This window comes from Ixodes scapularis, unplaced genomic scaffold, assembly GCF_016920785.2.
Source record: "Ixodes scapularis isolate PalLabHiFi unplaced genomic scaffold, ASM1692078v2 PGA_scaffold6__148_contigs__length_123643588, whole genome shotgun sequence".
NCBI lineage: Eukaryota > Metazoa > Arthropoda > Arachnida > Ixodida > Ixodidae > Ixodes > Ixodes scapularis.
In genome coordinates this window covers 52841460-52859069 of record NW_024609881.1, presented here as the reverse complement: position 1 = coordinate 52859069, position 17610 = coordinate 52841460, and the positions used below count along the sequence as shown (strand labels likewise).

General features: G+C 44.9%; 1 protein-coding gene across 1 annotated transcript in view; it reads right to left on the bottom strand.

Moving 5' to 3' along the window:
• Positions 1–17610, bottom strand: part of LOC8024008 (alpha-L-fucosidase-like) — a gene marked incomplete at its 5' end in the record, with an annotated part of 68505 nt that overhangs the window by 28785 nt on the left and 22110 nt on the right. Inside the window, one exon of the mRNA XM_040502406.1 lies at positions 3382–3515. Within this exon, the coding sequence (XP_040358340.1) occupies positions 3382–3515 (134 nt within the window). The remainder of the gene's footprint in view (positions 1–3381; positions 3516–17610) is intronic.

The following is a 17610-nucleotide window of genomic DNA, read 5'->3' as shown; positions in this document are numbered from 1 at the left end:
AGGTTGTTAATCCAGAACCGTTAATGTCTAAAGCATCGAAAGTTTTCACCAGCGCTGATGATGTCTGTTTCAGCAATCACGCAGCAATACATCTGCGATGCACAGGAACATATTAGAAAATAATGATATAGCGCTCTTGATCGGTATTAAAAAGCAGTAGTATTGTAATTCCCATTATAGACATTGTATGTCAAAAAGTGACAGAATTGAGTCCAAGCAGCCAACTAATTAATTGCTTAGCCTGAGTGAGCTAGGCGAATCCGGAAAGTAAATTACGCTTTTATATGATACAGTCAGGAAAACTGTTTCATAAAGTGCTTTATTTCTAATACATTCTGATGTGTAATTATGTGTTATGTGTTGCTTTATTATGCGTCAACCTATGTGTCAAATCGTGCAAACACAATTTTCGACACCTTCACTACACAAGTCTGCTAGCTCAGTCCTTAGCCAACACCTTAGAGCTGCTGAACACTTTTGTAGATATTTTGTAAAGTAATAATTTTAAAAGTTCAGCGATTGGTCCCGAGCGGAACCAGTTGGAGCGCTGCGATCGCTCGACCGTAACGTAGGATGGGGGACCACGGGATAAGGCCAGATATTCCGCCTTGCTTTGGTCGGGGTCTTCGGAAACCGTTCGCTCGGTACTCTAGCTTTTTTTTTTTGTACTTGAAGCTTGATCAGTAAACGCGTGGATCGGCTTCTGCAACTGTCGATCTCAGGAAGCAATGGTAAACTACTGTTCAGTGATGCAATGCCGCAGTTACGCGAAGGACCCAAACATCAGCTTCAACATCTACCCCAAGGAGAAGCATACCGTTATGATTCATAAAATGTGAACAGTCTCATCCTGCATAGCAGCACCTTTCTCATACAAATTCAATATCATTTGAATGGGGTTAAAAGTGAATGTACAAGTTGGCGGCACGCAATGCAAGTAGAGCTCAGTGCCAATCGACTTGAAAGAGTAATTTTCAGAGGTTAACAAGACATAATATTCTACTGACTATTTTATTGCAAACATCACCTACAACTTAGTGGTAATTAAGCAACCAGCAGCTGCATAAATGTGAGAATGTTATGTGGATCAATTTATTTTACTTTAAATGTTGCTGATACAAGTAGCTGCACTCGTATTAGCAAGTAATATTTTTCTTGCGACCCATCTGTCTTTCTTATTAGGGCCCAAACAAAACTATTCTACAACTCTAATACGCTTAGCTACAAGAATACTTGCTTAATCCTTTTTTACAGAAGAGATAAAACCGCAAAGGCTGTACACAAACAACTGTCATTGGCCTTTGAATGATCTGATATTTGTTTATGAAATTAAATGTTATCAACAAGCTTTAATATTGGTCGCTCGAAAATTCTGACATCGCAAAAAGCTACAAAACCTGTGCTTCAAAACGTTAAAAAAATGCACCATATTGATTTTTCGACTCAAGACTTGGGAAGCGAGCACACTACCACTGAGCCACAATATTTTTTCTTCTTTATTCCTTAGCACCGAAAACAACGGGAAACGACCGATCACATTTGGGAAAAGGTGCCGCACTTCTCCGTTCATCGCAAGTCGCAATCCTCCAGTTGTTTCGCTCCCGGCTCTGGCAGCGAGCTCCTCGATAGATTTCACAGCACGCCGGCCGGTGGGTACATAAAACCGAACCAAGTAACGATACACAGGATGTTCCTTCACCCATGCTTTGCAGGAGCACGATGTGTCACCGACGTTTCTGTCATTCAGTGTTATCTCTAGTTCGTGCGGGCACGAAGTGAGTGCCGATGTTTGGAGAACGAATCCAATAAACGTGTAGCAACCCTTATCCAGCTTCTTGATACTACAGGAGAACGCGTGTCCCATTTCATGAACACTTTCGCCCTCGAGCAACCCCCGGTATGTTTCGTGGGCCTTGTTTAACAACGCATCGATGCAGCTTACAGACTGCACAACTGAAAAGGGGTACACAGTTGTAACAAACTACCCGGTTGAAAATAATTTAAAAAAAAAATTCGCCTACCTTCAACGGTAGGTTGCACTTCATAAGCATTCATTGCGGTGCGCGAGACAGCCGCCGAAAACGACAAGTTGACCGGTACCCTGCACGCCGCCGCGCCTCCGTGCAGCGACCGTTTTCCTGCTCGCCTGCAACCGGCTAAACGGATCCCCGGAAGCATTCGTACGGTAGCCGATTTAGGAACTTGACTGGGTCCAGTATTGAAACGAAACATATGTCTAAAAGAAGCACTAAAAACCCGTAGTATTAAAAAAAAAAGTGAAGACCGAGACACTCCACCCTTGACGCAGAGTGCAGGAAATGGTCAAGTGATCCCCCATCCTACGTCACGACGAGAGGCCCGTCAGGTGGCGCCACGCCATGTTCTCGGGGCTAATATGTGTTGAATATTTAAAAAAAGTAGTAATGATTCTCTACTTTCTATTTTCTTCTTGGTTCAACTTGCTCCAACTTATCTTTCGTGCTCAGAGAAAGCCCACAGCTGGTGAAAAACCATTTGTATGAGAAATTCCTTTTGTCCTATAAAAACACATAAATCATACAATATTTATAAGACGTATAAGAACCATGTAAGATATATAAGAACATATAATAACCATATGAGAAATTTCAAAATGCACTTCTCACAAGTTTCTTATATGGTTGTTATACGTTCGTATATACCTTATATAGTTCTGATATGGTTATTATATGTTCTTATATATCTTCCATGATTCATATATGTTCATTGGACACCAACATTTCTTATAAAAATTAGATTTTTCAATAGGAGTTGCACCACAACGCATTGCGCAATCTCGGTGTCCATCATAAAACGATAGGATCCGATTCCACGTATTTCCTTGAATCACTACGATCACTCTACAAATTTTGGATATCTGTCGATGAATCGATTTATATTATTTGATATTTGTCGCATTTAGAAATCTTCACGGACCGCAAATCGGATCTAAGGGCCGTTCGATTGACTTGAAGAGTAAAATTGGCAGCCACCTTTAACACCAATCTCCTATAGCGCATGCAATGCAGTATTTAGAAGCGATTGTTTCTACTGTGTGGTTGACATGAAACAATCGATCCGGGTGTAAAGACCCTAATTTTTATAAATGTGGGGGAAACTCAATTGGTGTGTCACGTAAACAAGGGGAGAGGGAAGTGGAACTGGTGAGGAAAGCTGAAGCTAGCTCTGTGGGACGGTGGGGAGAGAGATTGGGAGGAGGAGGGAGACGGAAGGGGGGAGACAGGTATAGAGAGACTGAATAAGTATGTCAGATGACCGAGAAACGGGGAGGGGAAGCGAGAGAGGGCACCTGACAGACGCGCTCCGGTAACGCCTAATTCCAAAATGCCACGGCCGTCTCACCTGTTTGAGTAGAGCCATGCGAGGAACTTGGTGCTCTCCCAGTAGCTCTCCGGGGCCTCCCAGTCTCCGTCGGACCAGACCAGGTCCGGCTCGTACCTGCGGACCAGGTCGTGCAGCTCCGGAGCTATCTTGTGCTGAAGCGAATGGAAAAAAACATGAGCAGTATTCGCCTTCCCTTTAGTCTCTCTACAGTTTGCCACAGTAGTCGTTGAGAGTTAAGGAAACGACGCAAGGCGTGGCGAGGCCCCACTACCTTTCTACACTGTTAGCAAGTACCGTATATTTAGCAAATATTTGGGGTGAAAAACACGGTATTTACACAAATTAGCTTAAATTTACACGTTGAGTAACGAATAATTCGTTCAAAAATCATGCGAGGTTGTAAAAAACGTGTTTCGGTTCGGTCATACACGCATGTTCGTGTAGCCGACCTCGAAAACACGCTTCACCCCCGACGACGACCGCGGCATTGCCGGCTATCGAAGCACCGGAATGCTTGGGGACACACTTAGAAATTACCGTGGAGACAAATGCCGCGGAAAGAAACATGTCTCGTAAACAGATATGCACCAAAAGCAATTACGCCATGTCGCGGGACGGGGCGAACCAGGGGGGTAAAGGTGGGTGAGGAGGAGCGGCAAATCCCGCGCGCCGACATCCTGGGTCCCGAGTGGAAGATCGCGAACGAGAGCGAAAGAACATGAGAGAAAGAAACAAATGTTGCCAGCTGAAGGACGACAGTCGCAATGGTAATCGCGAAGACTGAAAACTTTCAGCAATATAAATAGTGATAATTTAGCATTGTAAACAAAATTTTGGGGTTTTTGTAACGCTTATAAAAAGCGGTATATTCATTACGCTGCATTAACTTCCCTTCTGTCAAAATCTCGAAAATCTGGTAGTTGCGCGGTTTCGTATTTCCGAGCGCGGCCACCCGCGCTCGGATATACGAAACTAAATCAGATAACCGAAGCCGGTTATCTGGTTTAGTTTAGTGTTGACGGGAGGCCGTACATCTGCGTGCTATGCAAAAAGAAAGCTTCGAAAGGAACGCGAATATCTTTGCACCGGTAAGTTCGTGGATTGTTGAAGTTCATGAAACTGCTCTGATAATATATTTGTGAAATCGAAGGCAGTTGGTAAACATGTGGGACCCCGAGGGTCTGCCTGCATACTCCGCTGTGTTTTGAGGTTTGTGTTTGTCCTTTGTCCCTCTTGTTCCCCTGCTCCAGGGATTATTTTCATCAATACTCCGCCGCTTGCGGCAGCCAGAATGCATGGGAAAATGTCGGACTTTTTCCTCTAGAGTTAGTACGTATGATCTCTATGGGGCAAACTCCGCGCTTACCGCGCTCCATGCCATTCCTGCCATTGATTCTGGTCGATGGCAATGCGGCTTCCCTCATGTCGTTCATGTTTGTATTTATTTTAGGGGTCTTGATAATAGTTTCTTACATACCACAAATAAAATTATGGGACTAATTACTCGTTCTATAAAGTTAAAATGGATATAAAAAGCGTGCCCTCGATCTGAACACGTGATATTGCAGTTGGTTTCGTTTTGGTTCAACCCTTCAACTGCAAGCGAAGGTGCCGAAGCTTCTTATGCACCCTCCTCAGAATTTACGGCGCTCCGTGGTGGCCGCCGTATTAAAAATGTATACCAGTTTGCTGCATATGTAGGTCACCTTTAAGTTAGGTCTGACAGACAAAATCTGGCCACGGCGCAACGACGATGTACGCTGGAAGCTAGAGCCGGTTTGCTTTCGTTACTTTTGTTTGGTACGTAAAAATCTGGCAACAACGCACGTTTAGCATGGCTCCGGTATTGTTTTGGTTTGTCGGGACGCTAGAAGCTCGTAGGTTTGCAAGCACATGTTGCGAAGACGTAACCGGAGAAGTGCCCCTGTGATGTTCCCAGAAGACGGAAAGTATCAATCGTAATCGTCGTGTGTGCTTTGAAAGCGAAGGGAGCCACAGGGTCCACGCACGAGTGCGCAACTACAAGCCAAGGTTCACGACAGCGCGGCGTTGACTTCGGCGATCTCATTCTGTTTGGTGCAACACGGCGATGCGAAAAAGAGCTGAAACTTTCGTCGTGTGTGGTGCGGTGCTTTGTATTCTGGGTCTGTTTGAACCGCGATTTTAACACGGAGCGCAAATTGTTTGTTGCGGGGTGGAGGTTCAACGGGTACAGTCCCGTCGTCGTCAGCTGATCCGGTCCAGCTGGTCCGGAAGGACGCAGCGAGCGTTTTTAAAAATAAATCCTCCTTCGTTCCGTTTCAAACTGTGGAAGTATCCCGACACATACCGTGAGTAAGAAGCAGCGGCCGTTTTCAACAAAATTACTTCGTTTTAATTGAATAATGTACTCCGGATTGTTGTCTTAAATCTGCCGTTTTTATGCTTCCTGTTGGACTGCGTTTGCACAGCGACGCACACCGCTCGAGTAGATGATTCGGTCCTGCAACGAATTTGTTGCGCTAATCATGCGGCGTGAATAAATTAGGGCAAGGTTTCCTACCTGCCCACAGATGCATGTACTGAGACCATTTTTTACGTAGTGAACGTAGGGCTTTTCCTTTATTTTGGGAAGAGGCGTTGGTGCATTTATTATGGTACAATCACTTGAGGGTTGAGATATTGGAGAGCGAGCAAGCTTTTCCAACTTTGCCTCTTAGGCAAAGTTGGAAAGCAGGCAAAGCAGGTACTGTAAGTGCCTCTAGCAGGTACTTTCAAACTGCTCTAAAGCAAGTAAAAAACAGGGTGTCGAACCGGAACCGAACCGAACCGAAAACCGGAACACAACCGTTATTTTTAGCCGAACCCGAACTGAACCGAACCGAAATCTTTGCCGCCATCATGGAACTGAACCGGAGCCGAACCGGAAAAAAATATAGTGGTAACCGGTTCAAAACGGTTCAAGGTAATACTTCTTTTTTTATTTTTTTTTAGTATCAAAAAATGAACTTATGGGAATAAAAAATTGGCGGCTGTATGGATCTATGGATCAAATCGTCATATACAGAATTGAAAAGTATCGTAAGTTGTGGGTTTTCATGGCACTATAATTAACCATGTGCCACGATGTCACGTGACGTCATGGTGTCAATAAATGTGACCTTGTGATGTCATGTGACTCACTGCGTCAACTCAATTTAGTTTGAGGAAGTCACTAGACGTATTAACATTGTTGGCACCATGACGTAACATGACATCACGATTTCGCACCGAGAGTCACGTGACACCGTGACGTAAGCGATTTTCACAACCTCTAGTCGAGTGCTCGGGTTCATGGCAATCAGCACCGCTAAAAATTCAGGTAACGGCTTATGTCAATTACGTATGGTAATAGCTCAATTCTAACAATATCTGAAGCTCAGCCCAAGCTTTTGCTTTCCAAACCCTAGCCGTCTAGAGCATGACTGTGATGAACACTGGCGGTATCAAAACACGTGACCGCTTGTTTAAATTGTGAGTTGAGGAGATATCGACAGTTGTCTCTTTCCTTTATTTTTTCTGCATCTGCTATTAGAGGAAAACTAATGGATGTTTCCGCAAGCTATCAACATTATAGGTTATTTCTGAACACTATTTATTGAAAGTACAAGAAAAAATGTTGCAAGACCTATTTTACAATATTGAGGCACCCAAATAGTTTTTCGTTGTTGCTGAACTGCATCCGAAAGATGTCCCTGAGAATAGAAGCACTGAAATTACTAAATACGACTTATTAATATGACGTTACATACAAGCACGTGTGTACGGAAGGAATACTAAAAAAAAAGGATATTTTAGTGACCTCAGAGAGGCAGCCGAACGTTGGCAGTCGCTGTAAGTCTCACACGAGCGTCGTTCTCAAGTTATTGCCCAAGCTTCGACTCCCTCTGTACTTTGCTTAAAGGAGCTATAATAATATTTCTATACATCACTAAATAGTAAATACTATACTCAGGATCACTCTCTAACGTTAATATCTGCTTGAACTTGGCTTTGCTATTTTTTCTAGGCAATGGCAGTCGCCAAAAAATGCGAGAAATATGAGCATCGTTCATCCCCTCAACTTGGAGCCAGAAGCGGCCACGTGGCCTGGTGCCTATCTTCCGCCAACGTTATTCATACCCCCCTCGCTGGAATCGGAAAGAAAGAAAACGCGTGCTGGGGAGCTGCAGGCATTGTTTGAGTTCGGCTATTCTCATCACCGCAGTCGTTGGACAGGAGACACTACCTAAGTGTCTGCCAAGACATTGATTGTTACGAGCCGATGTACGGTGCTCACGCAGTCCTCCTGTCCAATCCATGAGCCGCGCTCGACTGTGGTCAGGCGGATGATTTTGATCCTACAATTGCGACATCAATCTTTGGGATGGCAAGACTAAAAAAAATAGTCTCATTTAATTTTCGACAAAGAAGTTTCTGAATTAGTGGCGGCCTGTGCGAGTATACTTGGGCCAGAGGACCAGTACGCCTCGGAAAAGTCATGAACATTCCAACCCGATGTCGTTTTATGACCCATCTAAGCTTCACGGGGTGCAAAATAAAAGCAATGAAGGGTTGCGGTTAACAAGTGCCACATAAAATTATCGAATGACCACACACCAACGGAGGAGGCAATTCCTCAGGAATACTTTCAGCCTTTCCACTCTGGTGAAGAAGGAATACCAGCTAAGCTGTACTATCGTGTAAATGAAGTAATGGCCGGCCGCAAGTCGGCAAGCCAGAGTGGAAAGGCTGGAGAAGTTGCCGCCATCTATGCGGAACGGCGGCAAGCAGACAATAGGCAAGCCGGTTGTCTGGTTGCCGTCGTCATTTATAGATGGCGGTAGCTGTCCAGAGTTTAGTGTCATCATTTGTTTGCTGACGGACACGACACTGGGGAAACTGGCCCTTAACAGCTCCGCTGTATAAAGAAGTGCGTGCGTGTGTGTGTGTGTGTGGGGGGGGGGGGGAGTTTTAAAAACATACTGTGTTGTAAAGGCCCCTCTTCCGTGCATCTTTGGCGCAGATGAAAACGCGTGACTCCGGAGACTACTTTTCTTGCAAAAACGCTCTGACCAAAAAGCACTTTCTTGTCGTGCCAGACGCTCGGGCCGTTCCTAGTGAAAAGCGTCTGACTCGCAACTAAAGGGTCGTGGGTTCGAATCCCGCCTAAAATTCTTAATTATATTTTTAAGGCAAAATAATTACTTTCAAAGGTGAAATCATTTGAGGCATACGGCGACCTTTAATTCGCATTACATGTCATGTTTTAATCACTCTCATCCCACGCGTGATGTCTCGTTTCACGTGAGCATTGTTGGTTGCTTGAAATTCTTGCGCGAGGGTATGTAGCTCTGACGTCATGAACCTATCGACCAATCAGAATTTTCCAGTCACGCCACCGACATCGGCTTTTCTGCGACATGAGCTCCTTAAAGACCGACCAACGAAACCATTTTCCGCAAGGTAGGAAAATGCCCCCCGCACGCTCCTCTTTTCACCCTCTCCCAAAAATCACGTGACGGCAGGGGCTTCTTTTGTGTCGGCTTTTTCTGTAGGGATAATCCTCAAAAACCGCGAAATGAGCGGCTAGCTGCGAGCGCCACAACGACCTTGAGACGTCCAGGTGTCTTCCCTCGTTGACGCGGGTACGCTCAATCCGCGAGATTGAGGAAGCCAGCGCGACCGAACGCTTTTCCCCATGAGCTGCAGGTCCGAGGCCGCTCGGTCGGTGGAGATCGAGGGGTCGTGGTATGCGGGGTTCGTTCCAGTAGCCGCTTTCTGGCATCGCGCGGCTGCTGGAACCATTCCCGTGTCTGCGCAAGGATTGGCTTGCGCAATAAAGGGTTCAGGTCGTCGATAATACATCTATTTTCGAAACTTATAGATCAAATGGCTTTCCCTAATCTCTTCTTTACTGTTTGAAACACAACTCCTCTCATAGGTTGTTTATCTCATTTTGGACTCTTTTGCGTATTTATTCGTCCTTACCTCTGCTGGATGTTTGTTTTATTACTTGATAAAGACCTTTAAATATTGGCACGGGCTTGCGCGATCAACGCTTTACCGGATTTATCCAAAATTGGAAAGATTGGCGTCAAGAGCGGTTGAAGAAGCAAACCGAAATCCTTGCTTCTAATGAAGACGGCACAATCGCAAGATAGGTCTTTGCTTCACTTGCCTACACAACGTCCTATCGTTTGCACTATCGCAACTTCTCAATAAAATAGCTGCATACCACATTTTACTCATGGTTACTATAGATGTGGCCCCACAGGCTTTCCCGTTATCAGCGAGTCGACGTTTTAACGACCGGCGACTCTCCTGAGTGAGAATAAATATTATCACCTTCCCACAACATCCACCCCTTTCTCTCTCCCCCCCCCCCCCCCCCCCGCCCCCTTTCCCGAGTAGGAAAAATATCAGGCCACTCCAGGAAGCAGCCTTCAGACTGCGCTTTTCGGCTACTCATCCTCAACACATTCGAACGTGGAAGTAAACACATCGCATGAACGACGCCGTTTATTTGCAACCTAAATAACGTGGCTCTACTGTTGGGGCCCAATCAATTCCATCATCAATCATTATTTGTTACGATTTCATGGTGAAAGTGTGTTCGTCGTGATGCCACAAAAGTGGTCGATTCAAAGGGAGAAATAGGTCCTCGTATTTATTTTGCGGAAATACTCGCTTCTGTGACGCTCTAGCTCGTAAGGTCAACGCACCCGAGGCAGTGCGTAATACTTTACAACTGTCGTTGAGGATGAAATATTTGTGTAACGTGCGTAAAATTGTTTACATCACAAAAGCATACCTAAACACAACAAAATATCGCAATTGCAAAAAAAAAAAAAAAAAAAAAAGATCTGCCTGCGAAAATTATTGTTCCCCCCCCCCCCTCCTCTCTCTCTCTCTCTCTTTTTTTTTCGCGCCGCTACAAAAAATAGCGGCCGGGCAACGAAATTCTGTCAAAACCTCGCTTCTCGGAGTAATGACAGCAGGCTATATGGTAGTGAATCTGCCAGAGAGTTTGTAGAAATAATGGGAGACCATTGAATCTAGCCTTCTGCACGAATCATGCCCGGGATATTTCCATTTTCCTTGCACGCGATTAGAAGGCAAGACGTTGGGGGTATTTATGTGCACTAACATGCTGCTTCTAAAAGAAAGTACCAGATTTCTAGTGCTTGTCAATCTACATGTAAATAGTTTAATCAGTCTGCACAAACATGCGCGGCCTGGAGGATGACATAGAAGCATAACGGAAAGATTGCTGGAAATAAAAGTCTCTATTGCATTGCACTGGTGTGAAAAATTATTACGTGTTTTTGTTTTATTTCTGTGCGGAAATAAAAACAGCGTTTAGAAACCGAACACTGTGCGTTTTGAGGAGCTCCGAAAGGACATAAAAAAAACCGGGACAACCTGAACAATACGAGGGGGCCTTGCGTCACTCAGCTTTTCCTGGTTGCTTGTTTTTCCGGGGCCTTTCAAAAGGGGATGAAAAATTATTAACCGATTGGCCCGACTTGCCACATTAGAGCAGTTCATTTTCATTACGACAGGCTCTCTTAGAGCGTCTTGCATAGTTCAGCTTGTACTGGTCCGTTTTTATTTTCGGTTCCTTTCAAAAAGTGAGCCCTAAGCCACTGGACCAACCTACAACATTCAAAATTTACGGAAGTGGAGAAGTGTTTGGGAGGGCCAAGCGGGCAAGGGTTGCACGCCTCTCGAACCACCGTCCGTTACCTTTGTTTAGTGGCTGGGCTTTGCGAGCAGAATGCGAGCTTGCTCAAGTAACTTGGATCCGTTCAGAAGATAAACCCCTCTAAACGACAATCTCCGCCGCCTGGGAAGAACGTAAGCGGGCGAACGAGACGCCTCTGGGTTTTGCGTCACGCCTACATTTCAAGGGTCAGAGTTACTGGTTCCCGACACCATGCACGATTGACGGCTCCGCCCGCGTCTTTGATTGTATCTTGATACGGAGAAGAAGGAGAAGAGCGCGACGGCCCGCGGCCGTAGTGCGTTCTGGATCGCGCTCTGGCGGGCAATCAGATTAAAGACCTACCGCTGAAAACCACCCCGTGTACATAGTCGAAAACATGATAAGCATCGAATGGGAGTGAACGTAGACGTATAATGATCCGATACAAAGTTTCGCTTGATTCCTAAACGAATAATGCCATAGCGAAGTACACCTTCACATCAAATTGTTAGACAGAATTGAAGAGAAGATTGTGTGTTTCTTGAAAGAGATTTCGGCCCCCTTCTATCCGGTCCGCTTTTCTATAGGTCTCAAATAACGTGGGCGAATCATTCATTTTGTTGCATTTCCACTTTTCCGCTTCCGCAGATTATGATGTGGTAGTTTGGTCCAGTGGGGCTTAGAGCTCACGTTTTCAAAGGAACCGAAAATAAAAACGGACCAGTACAAGCTGAACTATGCAAGACGCTCTAAGAGAGCCTGTCGTAATGAAAATGAACTGCTCTAATGTGGCAAGTCGGGTCAATTGGTTCATAATTTTTCATCCCCTTTTGAAAGGCTCCGGAAAAACAAGCAACCAGGAAAAGCTGAGTGACGCAAGGCGCCTCGTATTGTTCAGGTTGTCCCGATTTTTTTATGTCCTTTCGGCGCTCCTCAAAACGCACAGGGTTCGGTTTCTAAACGCTGTTTTTATTTTGGCACGGAAATAAGACAAAATACGTAATAATTCTTCACACCAGTGCAATGCAATAGAGGCTTCTATTTTCAGCAAGCTGCTTTTCGCCATGCTTCCATGTCATCCTCCAGGCCGCGAATGTTTGTGCACAGTGATTAAACTATTTACATCTAAATTGGCATGCACTATAAATCTGGTACTTTCTTTTAGAAGCAGCATGTTAATGCACATGAATTCTCCCAGCGTCTTTCCTTCTAATCGCGTGGAAGGAAAATGGAAATATCCCGGGCATGATTTGTGTAAAAGGCTATGTTCAATGGTCGCCTATAATTTCTACAAGCTCCCTGGCAAATTCACTACCACATAGCCTGCTGTCCTTTCTCCAAGAAGCGAGGTTTTGATAGAATTTCGTTACTCGGCCGCTATTTTTTGTAGTGGCGCGAAAAGAGAGAGAGAGAGAGAGATAAAAACAACGAGTTTCGCAAGCTGATATTTTTTTTTTTTTGCCATTGCGATATTTTGTTGTGTTTAGGTACGCTTTTGTAGTGTAACTAATTTTACGCACTTCCCACGAATATTTCATTGTCAACGACAGTTGTAAAGTATTACGCACTGCCTCGGGTGCTTTGACCTTACGCACTAGAGCGTCACAGGAGCGAGTATTTCAGCAAAATTTGAATCGACCACTTTTGTGGCATCACGACAAACACACTTTTACCATGAAATCGTAACAAATAATGATTGATGATGAAATTGATTGGGCCCCAACAGTAGAGCCACGTTATTTAGGTTGCAAGTAAAAGGCGTCTTTCATGCGATGTGTTTACTTCCACGTTCGAATGTGTTGAGGATGAGTAGCCGAAAAGCGCACTCTGAAGGCTGCTTCCTGGAGTGGCCTGATATTTTTCCTACTCGGGAAAGGGGGCGGGGGGGGGGGGGGGAGAGAGAAAGGGGTGGATGTTGTGGGAAGGTGATAATATTTATTCTCACTCAGGAGAGTCGCCGGTCGTTAAAACGTCGACTCGCTGATAACGGGAAAGCCTGTGGGGCCACATCTATAGTAACCATGAGTAAAATGTGGTATACAGCTATTTTATTGAGAAGTTGCGATAGTGCAAACGATAGGACGTTGTGTAGGCAAGTAAAGCAAAGACCTATCTTGCGATTGTGCCGTCTTCATTAGAAGCAAGGATTTCGGTTTGCTTCTTCAACCGCTCTTGACGCCAATCTTTCCAATTTTGGATAAATCCGGTAAGGCGTTGATCGCGCAAGCCCGTGCCAATATTTAAAGGTCTTTATCAAGTAATAAAGCAAACATCCAGCAGAGGTAAGGACGAATAAATACGCAAAAGAGTCCAAAATGAGATAAACAACCTATGAGAGGAGTTGTGTTTCAAACAGTAAAGAAGAGAATAGGGAAAGCCATTTGATCTATAAGTTTCGAAAATAGATGTATTATCGACGACCTGAACCCTTTATTGCGCAAGCCAATCCTTGCGCAGACACGGGAATGGTTCCAGCAGCCGCGCGATGCCAGAAAGCGGCTACTGGAACGAACCCCGCATACCACGACCCCTCAATCTCCACCGACCGAGCGGCCTCGGACCTGCAGCTCATAGGAAAAAGCGTTCGGTCGCGCTGGCTTCCTCAATCTCGCGGATTGAGCGTACCCGCGTCAACGAGGGAAGACACCTGGACGTCTCAAGGTCGTTGTGGCGCTCGCAGCTAGCCGCTCATTTCGCGGTTTTTGAGGATTATCCCTACAGAAAAAGCCGACACAAAAGAAGCCCCTGCCGTCACGTGATTTTTGGGAGAGGGTGAAAAGAGGAGCGTGCGGGGGGCATTTTCCTACCTTGCGGAAAATGGTTTCGTTGGTCGGTCTTTAACGCTATCGTGTCAAAATCATCAGTTAGCAAAGGTGATGCTCATTTGCAAATTAAATTGACCGGCATCTTGTCAAGAACAAACTTTAACAGCCAGGCTATGCCAGCTTATTCTGCATAAGAAAATTTTCACTTGGGCAAGTGCTATTTTGGGCCAGATTCGATCTGAGTGCGAAGGTGCGTATAGATTAAAGTGAACAATTGCGATTACTTCTTGCTGCATGATTAGTGGCATGCATGCGGTGCTGAGTGTAAACAATGTTTGGTTAGAACAACAAGCATATGTATTGCCGCTTGGTGTTTCTATAAAAAATAGTCTGGAAGGAATTATCCTAAAACTTTTGTTACATACTAAATATTTCATTGCTTTTAGCTCAGTTGTGTCGTCATCATATACAAATATATTGAGAAGTGTACTTCGTAAGCCTTATTTCATAATTAGCATGAGCACGAGGTGCTCATTTCATAATTTTATGTGATGTAATTATTTCCTTAGTTCAAGGACACAATCACGATTTCATTTTTAACACTGCGACTCAAAGTTCTATTAATCACGTGTATTTTAGGCGACCTACCACACTTTGCGACAACATTTTATACCGTGTAAATAGATCAGCTTGAACATTAGAATTTTACTTAAACACGAAGAAAGCACAATAAAATACAGTATAGTTGTAAATTTAAAGCTGATCTATTTACAGGTATGTACCAACTAGCTCAACCCTTTACTCTTGTACTTAAACATTTTTATTCAGGTAAAATATATGCCACTGGTAAACAAAGGGATGTGGAGTCGTATGGACATGACGTTATGTATGTTAATGTAGAGTTTTTTCTACTCTTCCGTCGAAATTAAATAACTGAATTTCATATATTTGGTACCTAAAAACAAAAGTAAATTTCACGGACGATCGAAGAAATGATATAGTTAATCGTTTCACGGCGTGAATAGGGTATATTGCAAGAACAACGCGAAAAATATATTCTCAATTTAGCGGTTCAAACCGGTTCGAACCGGTTCGAACCGGTTTGAACCGTTATTTTTTGCTCCCCGGAACTGAACCGGAACCAAACCGAAAGCCGTGAACCCGAACCGGAAACGAACCGATAAAAATTTCGGTTCGACACTCTGGTAAAAAACGGGAAGCTTAGGACGGTGCGGACTCCGTGTTTCGCGCTTTTCGCAGGGTGACGGGGTATGCGGAATACGCAAGCGATTTTGTTATGCCCGTCGTTTGCGTCTCTCCAGCAAAACGAATAAGATGATCTACTACAAAGGCGCAATCACAAGCCAAGATTTACGATAGCAGTGCGTTTGCTTCGGTGATCCGTGTAGCTGTATTTTACCCTGCTCTCTGCAACACCGTGTCATGACGAAGAGCTGGAACGGTCACGGTTTGTGCTGGCCTCCTGGTTGACAGAAACCCGCGTCGCCCGCGTCGGCACCGAGTGAGCTTGGGCTGTTGATGCTCAAGCCTTTCATCCGCGGCTTGTCGCCAGCCCATCCTGCTGCTCAACGGTGAGGAAGCGGCGAGAGTAACCTCGAAGGTGAATTTAAATTGTCGTTCATTCAGTTATCCGGTGTCAAAGTAAGGAAGATGTCCAACGTGTACTGAGGGCGGAAAGTACGAGCGTTTTGCCTTGCTTTTATAACCGAAACGAGACCAACGAGATAACTGCCTTTCGTGCTCCTAAATGACGGAAGGAATAAGTTTCAGCAGGTCGAGAACATCACCGGGGATGTAGGCGAGACGGTGCACACTGTTTAAACGCTTGGAGTATCCACGAGTGGTACCAGGAAACCGACGTCAACAGAGAAGGAGCTCGCGATTCAGCACAATGCAGTGCTAGGGGCCCGTGTATCTTCAAAGTTCGGGGTGGTGGCAGTATAAAAAAGAACACGCATCAGCGCCTCACACCAGTGTTTACGAATAACACCGGTCACAAACTCCCGAGCCCCACCGCTCCACTCGACACCGACACGACATACGACAACAAACTGCATCAAAACGCCCCAAAAGTGAAGGCGTCTGCACCCGTACTGCAACTAGCGGAAGTGAAGTGTTAGGCGGATGTCCTTCACAAAAATATATAAAAAATGCTTTGCGCAAGGATCCTTTTCATTTAATATTGAATACGTAATGACAAAATCCCAATAATTTGTTTTCCTATGTGATTCAAGCTAGAAGGACTGCTCATAACACTAATCAAGCAAGAAAATGACAAAAATTTGAACTTTTTCACGCCCGGTTTAAGATTTATTATTAACATATCGTTATTTATTGCAACGGACTAACATTATAGATTTTGCCTCCATACTTTTTAAATGCAAACAGTTCTAACACACGGCTGTCCATTGCGCCGTGTTTTGTGTATTATTCTATAAATCTGTAATGGTCAGCGACCAAAGAGCTCACCCGCACACGTCAAGCTTATATGCGACACGGGGAGAAATAGATATCGAGTAGGAAGTGTCGGGCGTAGTGTCCTTGTTGTTTGTGTACATGTCCGTGCTGTGTAGTACGTGGTACTGATGTTGCCTGCGTTGTATGTAAGGTTGCTTGCTGTCTAGTCGTGGTCGTTCGCAGTGTTAACAAACTCGTCTATTTTTTAAATAGACGAGTTTGCTAGAAATTTCGATTGGTGGCGCAAGTTACCGTCTGATACTAAATAGTTTGCTCAAGTTATTCATTCATGTGAGTTCGGCATTCGTTTTTTTTGGTCTAGCGGCTCGTTGAAGCTACCGACGCCGCCGACTGCCGACGACACACGAATGTACGTAGCTTTGCACGTAGCTACGTCCGCCGCTCGGAGACTTTACTGTGTATAAAAGACATCGAACGAGAACTAACTTGCCCTGTGTGCTTTCAATTCGGCTGAAAGGCGCGCAGCTCGCTGGGCTCGTCTTTCGCCTGTTCTCGGCCGCTGGCCGTCATGTTTTATAAGGAACACGCTCGAAACGTGTTTTGCGGAAGGCAGACACGGTGTAGCGTGTTTACATAGCACCTCATGTGTAGACGAAAAACACAGATGGCTGCGTGTAAAACTAACACGTTCCGGCGTGTCCGCTATAGGACAACGGTTTACACGTCTGGGCGTGTTATTTTTGCTAACAGTGTATTTTTATTCAGTAACTGGGATAACGACATTAGCCTATAAAAGCACCGTATAACGAATTACGAAGCTGGAAGCGGGAGCATGAAAAGTCACGCCACTCATTTCTTCAGTTTTTTTGTGATTATAACAGCTTCAGATCGGAAGGGTGTGGCGAGTCTCGGGCTTCCAAATCATCGCTTCGCAAACAACAAGATTGCGGTATTACCTGATCAGAACTACGAATAGCGAGTCACCTAACAAAGAAGCGGAAACGTAAAATTTCACACGCCCCCGCGTATCTTACTTTCTCGGTGCTCGGCATCATTCATTTCGTGCTACATTGGCAAAGCTACAGCGTTACTTCTAAAGTACTTCACCAGCGTGCTGCTGTGAGAGCACGTGCACATGAATTTATCTTGTATTGAGGAGTTTCAGCGAATATAGGGGGCGCTCCGATCGATCCAACATGGCGGACAAGAGGGGGATAGATTTGCGACGCCCGTAGACCGGCAGCGTTTAAATTAAACAAAGCGTGTCGTTCTCTGTTTGTTGCCGTGTGCGAGACGATCATCGCTTCAACCAAGACCTACCGTGATGCTACAAATGAA